At 51.0% G+C, this 11,997-nt stretch overlaps 2 protein-coding genes across 2 annotated transcripts; one reads left to right on the forward strand and one right to left on the reverse strand.

Annotated features, from left to right (window-relative positions):
* Window positions 1-2,475: 2,475 nt before the first annotated feature.
* On the forward strand, window positions 2,476-5,650 carry LOC119269771. The gene is made up of 3 exons (XM_037551695.1): window positions 2,476-3,003; window positions 4,090-4,217; window positions 5,067-5,650. Exons 1-3 carry the CDS (start codon window positions 2,611-2,613, stop codon window positions 5,212-5,214), a joined length of 669 nt encoding a protein of 222 aa, XP_037407592.1. The 5' UTR covers window positions 2,476-2,610; the 3' UTR covers window positions 5,215-5,650.
* A 943-nt stretch (window positions 5,651-6,593) lies between these two features.
* LOC119269772 (ubiquitin-like domain-containing CTD phosphatase) lies at window positions 6,594-11,293 on the reverse strand. Its single transcript, XM_037551696.1, has 6 exons — window positions 10,878-11,293; window positions 8,255-8,399; window positions 7,561-7,675; window positions 7,420-7,483; window positions 7,163-7,328; window positions 6,594-7,071 (listed from the first exon to the last, which is right to left on the reverse strand). Exons 1-6 carry the CDS (start codon window positions 11,201-11,203, stop codon window positions 6,826-6,828), a joined length of 1,062 nt encoding a protein of 353 aa, XP_037407593.1. The 5' UTR covers window positions 11,204-11,293; the 3' UTR covers window positions 6,594-6,825.
* Between the last annotated feature and the right edge of the window lie 704 nt (window positions 11,294-11,997).

An 11,997-nucleotide genomic window follows, 5' to 3' on the forward strand; every position in this document is an offset into this window, starting at 1 on the left:
GAGCTGCGTGGTGTGCAACCGTGCATACAGCCAGAATCGTGCGAGGACTGTCAGAGGCTTGAGCGAGTGAGGCGTTGGTTCGTTGTTAGCTAGCTAGCTAGCTGGTCCCGGCATGCAAATCCGCGGGATTTGAGCTAGAGTATCAACTAGAGCCGCGCTGAGAGTGAGGTCGAGCAATGTTTATTCCTAGCTTCACTGCCCGAGATTGCACCCGCAAAGGGCTAGCCGGATAGCTGGGCGGGTTAGCACGTGAATAAGAAACAAGATCCACTGGTAGCATATAGAAAACATTTGGAATTAATGGGTGCTACTCGTAACCTGTGGTTAGATCGTTAGAGGGACTGTGATATCCTCCGAACAACTCCAAAGGATCTACCCATTTTGTCTGCCTGTGTCCGTTTGGATCGGCGCGGATAAAAGTGGCGGCCCAACACGCCGAACCAAACCAAAATCTCGTCCGCACCGATGCATTTGCGGCCCAAATTTGCGCCTCAAATGCATCGGCGCGGACGCCGAACGGACGCTTCGCACGCCTTCCCGCTGTCCGCCACATCCCCGTATGGCGGCCGTCCAACTACCCGATGCCCACGCGGTCAGCTTAATTTATGACGACCGGCCCATGCGTTAGCGACGACGCTCGTCCTTTTTTAAGCCGACCGTGCGGCGGGGCCGTCCTCATCCAAACTCGCCGTCCACATCTGCCATCCTTTGCTCCCTCGTCGCCGGCAAACCCTAGCCACCACAACCACAGCGAGATGGGCCTCTTCTCCGGTGCCAGCGGCAACAAGGCCAAGGGCAAGTCCCCCGCCACCCCTTTCCCCTCAGAGTTTCTCCCGCCTCCGCCTCCGCCTCCGCGAGGCGCCGGCGGAGGCGGCGCGTGAGCGTGCCAGTGCACCAGGCGGAGTGGCACTGGCAGCACCGCCAGCCTCTGCCGTATCCCGATGTGACGCTGCCGCACGACTGGCATCTGGATCCAGATAGGATCCCAGTGCCGGCAGTGCCGCGGTCGGCTCGTGCTCACGCGGAGGAGGTGCGGCGCCGGCGGGCGCTGCTGACATCGGAGCAGCGCCTCGATGCCGCCTACGCAACTGACTCGCCCAACTTGGCGAGGTGGTTCGCCTTCGAGCACGAGGAGGCGAGGCGACGGGGCGTGCGTGAGGTCGACCAGAGGTCGCCGCCACCGGCGCTCGTCGTCCGTGAGGAGGACTAGGCGGCGGAGGACGCCTACCAGGCGGCACTTGCTGCCGTCTTCCGGGAGAGCGAGGAGGACGAGCAGTGTAGGGCGGAGGCGGAAAAGGAGGCTCGGTACGAGGCGGCGGAGGCGGAAGAGGAGGCTCGGTACGAGGCGGCAATGGCGCAGGCCCTTGCCCTCTCCGCGGCGGGCGACAACATGGTGTCGCCGGTGGCCCGCCGTCCCCCATCAAGACGGAGCCGGAGCCCGAGCCGTCCCTCATTGAGCGCTACTCCTGGACGGGAGTAGTGCGCGAGTGGGTACGCACGCCGACGGTCTGGATGGGAGCGACGCCGGCGCAGGAGCAGGCGTACCTCGAGCACTGGCGCAAGATCAGGGTGGCCGAGGAGCGTCGCGACGGCGAGTACCTCGAGATGCTCGAGCGCGACCTCGAGGAGGAGCAGCACGAGGCCGGGGAGGAGGCGCGCGAGGCCGCGGCTGCACAGGCGGCCGCACAACCCCCCGCGACGGTACTGCCTGCGCCGCCACAGCCCGACATGACGGCGCTCTGGAACACGGCGTTCGCCTGGGCCGGGCCGACGCCGACGCTCACCGACCTCATGGACCCCGAGGACGACGACGAGGACGCCTAGGGCAGCGCGCCGCCTCGTAGTTTAGGCTGTTTTTGTAAATGTAAATATGGACGCGTGGACTCTCGCCGGCCTTCGTGTCCGGCTTTAATGTTTAATTAATGTTGTTTCTCTTTTTTAATATGCATGCGTTTATTTTTTTTGCGCCGTCAAAAATGGGTTCAGGTCAGCGTTAGGCGCACGCGCCGACCCAAATGCGGAAGCGAACATCCATGTCCGTCTGGCTGACCCAAACGGACAAAAAGTAGACAAAATCGCCGTTTGTTTGGGTCGGCCCGTTGGAGTTGCTCTCAGCTCATCAGGATTCAAATCCCGATGTTAGCATTTATTTGTGGATTTATTGCAGAACTTCCGGTGATACGTATTCAGTGAGAGAAGACGTTCCATCGACGACGAGGCGTCTACGATAACTTGTGTGACGGTGCATACGCAAAGGCCAAAACGGACGAGAGTGTGCAGCGATTCCCTTGTACAAGTATTATACTTGCACTCCATTATACTCTCTGCTTAAACACTTAAGCTCTATTTCTTCAGTTTTTTCTGTATGTGTGTGCAGTGCAAGTGGAGCGCGCCCGTGACCACCACCGGGCTAATCCACCCGCTCCATGATTCCTCTCTTTTAAGCGGCCTTGTCCTCTCCCCCGCCCATCCACCCCTATATCGCTCCGGCCGTGCCACTCTCTCCCCTTAACACCAGCTTACCATCACTCCACTCCTGCACAGTCCTCTGCACCAGACACAGCCAGCGCACGGCGAGCGCGCGCGCGCGGCCGGCATTGGCGCCGCAAGATGGCGAGCGGCTCCGGGGAGCACTTCCTGAGGCAGCTGAGCTCCAGCAACGGGCTGCAGGCCGCGCAGGACGGTTACGGCGGCGGCGGCGGCGGCGGGAGGAGGAGGGGCTCCAGGCGGTGGTCCAAGAAGCGGGCCGGGAGAGGGTACGGCGGCGGCGGGAAGGGGGAGGCGGCGTCGTCCTCGGCGGCCGCGGGGAGGAAGCGGGTGATGGTGGTGGTCGACGACAGCTCCGGGGCCAAGCACGCCATGATGTGGGCGCTCACCCACGTCGCCAACCGGGGGGACTTCCTCACCCTGCTCCACGTCCTGCCGCACTACGGCGCCGGAGCGGAGGAGGCGCCCTCCCTCGCCAACTCCCTCGGCACTCTCTGCAAGGCCTGCAGGCCTGAGGTATTATACGTGTGCCATTTCTCTGTCAAGTTACGAGCATTCTTCCTTTTTTTGGACGAAAATACTTGCATTTCCCCCCCAAAAAGGAGTGTATCCCGGCCTCTGCATCACGCAGCCAACAAAAGTAGTACATGCATGCCGTGTAACTATCTCACTATTTCGAGCTAGCTAATTGTGCTGCTTCTTTTTTGCTTCAAATCGCTATTTTGAGGAGCTTGTCTCTAGTCTCTACAGTCTAGCTTGGTTCGGGCTCCCCCTTTGGAAGCATGTGCCTGGAACCATGCCCAAGAGATTCTAGGAGTAGTTCACAAAAAGTTTGTGTTGTGTTTTACCACCAATAGAACATGTACTTCGGAGTTCATTTATTTATTGAAAAGGAGTTCCTCTGTACTCCCTGTTTCCTGTAGTAGTCCATAGAAATTAGACCTAGAGGAAATTTCTTGATATTCTATATAGGAGGCCTCTCTATATAGTCATGCAAGCGTGCTTCATTATCTGAAATTGCAAGCATGTTAACTAGGCCTAGAGAAAATGTTCAAGTATAGTCTTGCCGCCAAGAGTCAATAGCGTGAAGTTTCGGTTTCCTGGTTAATCCCGCCATCCTGAAGTTCACATGGTGAGGGAGAGACACCTTCAGTACTTGGTTAAAAACGGTGAGTCTATCCATCTGGTTGGCCCCTGTACTTTATACAGATCAGATCAGAAACATACACAAAAAAAGGGAATCACCGCCCGCCCACTTTTCATGGCCGCCGGATGGATCTCGGCAGGCCCCAACCCAAAGGTCCCTCAGCCGGCACAAAGAACGGATTAGCAAGCAAACAAGCCAAGCCAGCGGGGGCTCGCCCCAACCCCAAGCAAAAACCCACCTAAACCGGCCGTAAACATGGGCATTACTGCGTACGAAACCCAAGCCTGCCGGCCGTGATCTGCTTTTATTTGGTTGCTTGAATCGAAAGCCAGAGCCTCAATGTGGCGCAGTACACGAGTAGTACTCTACTCCCCTGTCACCGTACGTTGCATGAACTGTTGGTTTGTCCTCATGCTCATGCCATGGAGACGGGTTTTGCGTGTGGATGTTGGTAGGTGGAGGTGGAGGCGCTGGTGATCCAAGGCCCCAAGCTGGGCACCATCCTCAGCCAGGTGAAGAAGCTGGAGGCCTCCGTGCTGGTGCTCAGCCAGACCAAGCCCTCTACCTTCTGCTGGCTAAGCTGGTAAGCATCTATATATTCTCACCACGCATCAGACATACTACATCACTGTGTGTATCTACCTTTTCTTTTTAAGAATACTGTATCTATCTACCTTATCACTATTGTGTACGTATGTGTGTGTGTTAAAAATGTGAGGTCAACTATGAGTAGATAGAAACCTACCCGGCCGGGAGAATCTATCATGGTGTCAGCCTGTGCAGTGCAGTTTTTAAAAGGTGGTAGTTCAGGGTCATTCATATCTGGATCCCGAATCCCAACAAAAAACTTGAGCTGCACTGCAACATCTGTATTGTGTTTACATCTCTACGTACTGGTAGTATCAGTTCCCTTGAGCCTATCCTTTCAGGAAAAGAACGCGGTAAACCACCAGCAGCAGATTTATCTTACCAACAAGTGGATTTGCATTCGAGTGAGAGATCTTGTGCAAGCAAAGCAGCCTTTTGTGATAATTGATTGATGAGCGGCTCCGGTCGAGTCACTACTCACAACCGACGGCTCCTGGGCAGGCTTGATCGGGCTCACACCCGTTGTTCAATGGCAGGGTCCATCCGTGCGTGTCTTTCCGGAAAACACCACCCGACTAGTGCAGATCCATGTGCCATCCATAAATCCCAGATGCTTTTCCTTGTCCCCCTTAGCTGCATCCCCCAACTAAGTAAAGCAAGCGTCCCATAACTGTTGGCAATCTTCATTCATGTCGACAAGATAACAGCAAAATGTAGTAAAGTAGCATCATATGGAAACCGGGTCAGGTGGTTAACTTTTCATCTTGTCATCACTAGCTGCTTCTACTAGACCTTGTCTGAATGAAGAAATGGGAACGTGTGTGTGTGTGTCGTGTGGTTGCAGCTTGGCGCGGAGCAGCGGGGAGGAGCTGGTGGAGCAGTGCATCAACCAGGCCGAGTGCCTGACGCTGGCGGTGAGGAAGCAGAGCAAGGGCGTCGGCGGCTACCTCGTCAGCACCCGGTGGCAGAAGAACTTCTGGCTCCTCGCCTGACCTGCCCATCCGCCATGTCCACGACCATGTTTTTATAGAGTTTGCTGCTGAGTTTGTCTGTCTAGTTCGTTCCTGCGTGATCCTCTCATATTTTACTCCCGTATATCTGTCCCGTTCTGTGCTTTTTAACCCGTCGATCGAGTATAAAAAATAAAAAAAGATGTCCGTGCAGGCGTGCGGCATGCGGCCGTGTCGTGTGTCGCTGCGGTGGATCGTGCACGCTGCTGCCCCATCGTGTTGTAAAATGTAAAGTCTGAAAGAGTCCTAGGATTTGACCCTCCTCCTACAGCCTTGCCGTCTTTTCAGTGTGTGTAATTTGTACTGCCAACCTTTTTTTTAATCTTTTCTGCTGCAAGATTGTAATCTGTACCTTGATGTACCATCATCGTGTTGTGTTGCACAAAAGACTGATGCTGTTGTTGAGTGATGCTTGCTTTGCTCGAGTATGTTGAGGTTTTCTTCGCTGCATGGTTTGCACCCAACAAAGTCACTGCGGTGGCAAGTGAAAATTGGAGGTCTAAAACGAACGAGTTTGGCATCGCGGTGACATCCAAAGAACAAGTGTCGGCCGGGGCCTGGTAAAGTGGTAATTCGCTCCAAGTTTAGGAGCAGGGGGCGCAGTGGCGCATCATTGTCTTGGCTAGGGCTAGGCATGGCCGTGGTCCACACGCGGCTGTTGTCTGCAGGGAATCCTTCACTGAAATCCCAGCACACCCGTGCCCTGATGATGGTCGTCGGCTGGGGAGCAACCGGGCAAGAACCCCGATTGCCACGTGAAGGCGCGGATGGCAATGAAAAACCCAACCGAAATCTAGGTAGCTGCAACGCTACATGTAAAATACAGGTAAAATAACCTCGGCTGAATCCACCCTTTGAAGAACCTCTGTTCAACCTTGCTTAAAAAAACAGCGTGATTCCTTCGTAAAAAATGAACATACGGCTGAGATAACTTAATCAAGATCCTGCGCAATGGGCGGGACAAGGAAACGAACACGGCGACAGCTAGCTAGCCAGGGACCATAAATTTTTTTTTTTTGAATGTTGAGGCAGGGACCATAATAACTTGGCCTGGTTCCTACATACAGACGCCGTAGACTGGTAAGACTGCAGCACCATTATGATACTCGAAATGATACGTTGGCTGGGAGAGAGCCAGTCAGTCAGCCGGATGCTAGCTAGCCTCAGCAGTCATCAGTTCATCACCAGCACACTGGCAGTAGTAATAACTCAGCCCAGTCAAAATCCCCATCGGAGGTCCAGGCCCTGCTCATGATACCACTCTACCACCCTCCCTACCACCTGTTGCAGAACAGTTCGCGCCAATGCAAGCTAGAGGCCAGATACACTGATGGCGAACACAAATGGACCAAAAACCACAGTGAAAAGCTAATAATTCCACGTTGAAGCTGGAAAAGCGCAGAGCTGAAGGCTCGGAAACAAGCGTAACTCGCCAAAAAGTCGAACGCAGATTAAGCATGGGGTGTTCTCGCGGTGTGTTTCAAGTGGACATTAGGGTTTTCCTGCTCATTCTGGCGCGCTAGTCTGTGCAGTCGATGGCACTTGACAAAAAGTAGTAGGGTTTCTGCCTGCCGATCACTATACTGAAGAAAACTACCTGCGCCTGCGTCTCTTGCCGGTTTCGTCCATGAAGGACTCCCAGCCGTCGTGCTCCAGCTTGCTGAAATCTTCTAGCTCCGCAATGGAGAGCAGGTACTGCGTGAGCTTTCGCAGCTCCTGATCGCGGCCTCGGTTCTTACTGGCGTTCTTGAACGGTCTGATCACGAGGCCGTTCTGTGGGTTCATGACGAAGTTCCTCCTGAGGTCGTCAAACATGATCGTGTTCTTCTCGTTGTAGTGCTGCATATGGGGGAGCCGGGGGCAATGGTCAGATAACTAAGCTTGAAAATATCGCATTCATTAGTGATGCACTCGAGCACAGAACACCAACCTCAGGGAACTTAGTCCAGATGACACCAAGAGGTTTGCAGTCGAAAACCTTCTTGTCAGGAGCATGCACAGTTATCATCGCCATGTGATCCAGAAGGGCAGTGATCTTGTAGTTGGGGTTGCTGAGAACTCCAAGTTGCTCCATCTTCAGTTGCACCCATTTCATACTGCATTCAAGGATCGACAGTGATCATTTATACCAATTTCACATTGCAATCATGACTGATGAATAGATAGTTTGCGGTAGCAAAAGCTTACTTTGTTGCTGACCATATCATGATATCATACTCTGCGTATGCAGCAGCGAGAAATTCATGGAGAACTGCAAAGGAATTATGGCATGAAACTTCAAGTCTGCTGACTGAAAAACACAGCTTTGTGGATCAAAAGTGCACTTACATGGACGCATGAGTTCCAAAGGATTCTCAGCTGGAGACCTATGGTCAAACAGAGTATAGTCAATGTCTAACACAAGCAATCTTTTTCCATCGCGGCATGGATTCAAGAGCTTGATCTACATGCATAGGCACAAAAAGATGTGTTAATCAGACCTGGAGAATCACTTTATACAAGGCAACCAAGGCAAATACAGGACACAAGCGCTTTGTCATCACACCTCAAATTCATCTTACAGTAAGTTTAGCAAGGCAGTAAGGCCCAACAACTTCCGTTTGTAATCATAACCAACAGTATGGACTCCTTTTAGTGGTTGCTTCTGTTGTTGTCTCAACAGTAGGTCACAACAAAGGAGATACACACCAGAGTTATGGTTAAAAGATCATTGCTCAAAGAACTTTGTGAATCTAGGTTCAAGTATAGAGATACAAGAAGGTCCATCATTGTATTGTTACACAAGAAGACTCGCAAAGCTTTGAGTACATGGTAAATCACATAGTAATGTCTAATGTCGAAGTGTTTAAATTACTCGAAGCTGGACCATGCAGAAAGTTGGACCAATTTCACACAGATTGAAGGGGGAGCAGGCACCAAGAAGCGCATCAGAATTAACACAAATAGGTACCAGTGCAGAACTACACAAACATGCATATGGAAGAAACATATAGCAAGAAAGAAAAATGCGAAGGAAATATACCTTATACTGGCTTGCACGACGTTTCACTTTTTGCTTGTAGAGAACATTATCCTTTATAGCAGTAACTTCATCTTTGAAAAATTCATAATCATCGAGCACCTCTGGATCATCTGGTCGGTCCACAAATATTTCGTCTTCAACAGTACTGAAATTCGGTGCAAGACAATACAACAGATCTATAAATTACTGTGAGGGACCAGTGTGCACCTTCCATACGGAAAGAAACTACATGAAACGGAGCATGTTGTTTGAGGTAGAATGCACCAAAAGAGTGATTTGAATTCAAGACCTTGATTTAAAAAAAATTATAATATACTTATGTTGAGTAAAGCTCAAGGGATAAATTAACATTAATGTTGGCTCTTTCTAGCCGGGCATAAGAATGTTATCCCGCAGGCTACAGCAGTCAGTGGCAGTGCTAGCAGTTGAATCTAGTGATGTCAAAAGCTCAAACAAGTACATGTATACAGTATTTGTGTACACATATACAGTACTCCCTCCTTTCCAAATTAAGTGTCGTGGTTTTAGTTCAACCACGACACTTATTTTGGAACGGAGGGAGTAATTTATAGCTAGGTTATGCAGGCTATTTTTATTTTTTTTTGTGATGCCACTTGACATCAGAATCTAGGAGTAGCTTCACCACTGACAGCAGTAATGCACACTCCACGCCCATGGCTCTTTCTTTCTATTCGGGCATAAGATTGTTATCCTACAGGCTACAGCAGTAATCCACACTCCACGCCCAAATTGTATCATCTCACTGTAAATAAAAGTAGTCCTGAACTCATGATCTATCTATGTGAACAGAATCAATTACCTCACTTCTGTAAGTATTCCACTAGTATCTTTACGAACTTTTAACTGTTGATTTATGCAGCTTAATACGATTCACCGAACAACAACCCATTATCAAAATTATTGGCAAATATGGGTAAAAATATGATGGGTAGCTAACACCATAAAACAGAATATGAAGTATCTACAAAACCGAACTTTGTTATTTGAAGTTACTACTGAAATGTGTCCAGAAAAAAATGCTTAGACACAAGGGCAAATTATGGACCCAGAAAATCACCATCCAAACAGACTAGTTTTGAATATGAAGTATAGCCACCTCATGGCATGAATATTTAGTACCTCCACCTCAGAAGGTGCAGCCCCATCACCTTCTGAGGTGGCGGTCGGCCGGCAAACTGACTTCCTCATCTTCGGATCCTGATCTGGCGGCTACGGGATTGCTCGGAGTTAGGCCAGGCGAAATCCATGCTCAGCTTACCAATGCTGGCAGCAGCAACACTCGTGCGTGTCGTTTCCCTTCTTGGAGGTGCTGCCATGGCCTTTATCCATGCCCCTCTTCGAGCTTTGGGGGAAACCCTAGGTCCAATTCTTTGGATCAGATGGCGGCGGCGGCACGACGTCGTTCCCCTTCTTGAAGGCGCTATCTTGCTCGCTCGTAGCATCCCCGGTGTTGGATTTGGAGATGTTCGATGCCTCGCTGATTAGGCATGTCTCTCTAGTTTTAGGCTTGGTGGGTTTAGTTGTGTCCTTTTCCCTGTTTGGGCTGAGCACCCCTTTCCTCTCTGCTCCGGGTTCCATGCTCATGCCTCCTTGCGTTCATGCCATGTGTTGTATCCTCTATTGTACTCATTCTCCTTTCTTCTATCGATGAAAAGATACGCAAGCTTTGTGTATTCGCGGAAAAAAAAACAGACTAGATTTGCTCTAACTTCATTTCAAATTTCAGTTACCATCTCCATACTATGTAGACTGAATGCCACATTATCGATCTTCATAAGTAAAAGACAACAACCACCAAATGGTATCATCATAAGTCAAAAACAAATAAAAAATTGTAACCATTGAAGAATAACTAACTGTTCTGATCCAAAAGTGAAAAAATGGCTGAACAAAGTTCATGATGCAACCACCAGTTACAGTTATTCAACAGGCAAACAATTTACTTACTTCAGATATTTCACTGGTGGTGGTGCCCTTAACATACTCCACTCTAAATGGGACACCATCGCAGCACACACAAGTATTATTAAAACTACAGCCCATAACTAATAATGTTTGAGCAGGTAATCTTATCCTTCTCAGCTGAAAATCGCATACTCTAATATCTATCAGCGCCAGTTGATGCGGCGGTTCGGCTGTCACCACCCACATTATTCCCCAATCCATTCGTCTAACGCTAAACTGTCAAACAGACAAGTACTTCCTGTTTTCCTTACACGGCCACACCGAAATACCGAATGCCCAAATCCACCATCAAATACGCCAATTCCACAGTTCCAGAACATATATCATACAAAGCAACTGTTCTAATCACCAACACACAACACAGACAGAAGAGATCAAACAAGCTAGGGTTTAGCGATTGGTTCACAGAGCATTCCAAATCCAGCCGCTCGCATTGCGAAACCGTGGCATCTGCGCTCGATCCCCACCAAGCTCGCATCTCCCACCGATTTCACCAACCGAAACCTAGCGTTTCCGCGGGGCGATACAAAATAATCATCCAATTCCATGCGGATGCACTGATTTTCGCAGGCACGCATCCGAACCAAGCAACTATAGAGTTAAGAGCCACGAGGAGGGCAGGGGGGATAGCGCGTACCCGATCATGGTCAGCTTGCCGTTGGGCTTGAAGGGGAGGGAGGAGAGGAGGACGGACTCGTCGTTGAGTATGAGCTTGGGGTAGAGAAGCTTCTGGCGTTTGGGCAGCACGTCGGTGAACTCGCAGATGCGCCGCTTCAGCTCCAACAGCGTGTCGTCCCCCATCGCCCGCACCGTGTACTCCTTCCCGCCCCACTTCACGACCAGCGTAATCTCCTCCGGCGGCGCCTCCTCCGCCATGAGGGAGATCGCCTCCGGATCCAGCGCCGGCGCAGGGGGCGGGGCCGAGGCCGGGGCCGCCGCCGAGGAAGAGGACGCCTCCGACATGGGCTTGGTGGTGTGTGCGGTGCGTGGGTCTGAACCTTGAACAGTCGGAAGTTTTGGGGAGAAGGAGATGGGGGATGGAGTTACAGGTGTGCGTAGCCTGGGTGGATAGGCGTAACCGGCACTTCGAAGGCGGACGCGGAAATGGTTTGAGTCCAGACCGTATTCGGTACACCGTAGATTTTGCATTACTCCCCCGTCCCAAAATTCTCGTCTTAAATTCGTCTAGATACGGATGTATCTAATACTAAAACGTGACTTGATACATCTGTATTTAGACAAATCTAAGACAAGAATTTTGGGAAGGAGTACTATTTTTCTGCGAAATTTGAACACAGTAAAAAAAACTGTGAAATGTGAATGTGTTACAGCAATGAGAACGATGCGTCCCCGCGTCGCTCCTTCTTGCAGACACGGACGAATCCCTATCTTGCCGCCACAGTCAGCATCTTTTCTCTATTCCCCTCGTGGTCGTTGGTAGGTGCCCATCGCGACACGCTCTCCCTAGAGGCGTGACATCACGATAGTCCCCCTAAATTGCGAGCAGAGGTCAGTGGTGGCAATGCCCCGCTGGCCCTCCTTGGGCATGGATCTGGCCTCTAAAGGGGGTGCAAGGTGGGGAGGGGAAGCATGGTGACCATCACCTTTAGGAGAGAAGCAATGGGCCGGTGTCCTTGAGGCCGACATTACTTGGCGGTAAGGCCCATGTTGGTCAGTGCCCTCTATTCATCGACAACGAGACGTGGCTCCCTCTCTATGCTGGTACTGTAGGTGGTCTGCTTCCCCATCTTTGACCT

This window comes from Triticum dicoccoides, chromosome 3A, assembly GCF_002162155.2.
Source record: "Triticum dicoccoides isolate Atlit2015 ecotype Zavitan chromosome 3A, WEW_v2.0, whole genome shotgun sequence".
NCBI classification, from domain to species: domain Eukaryota; kingdom Viridiplantae; phylum Streptophyta; class Magnoliopsida; order Poales; family Poaceae; genus Triticum; species Triticum dicoccoides.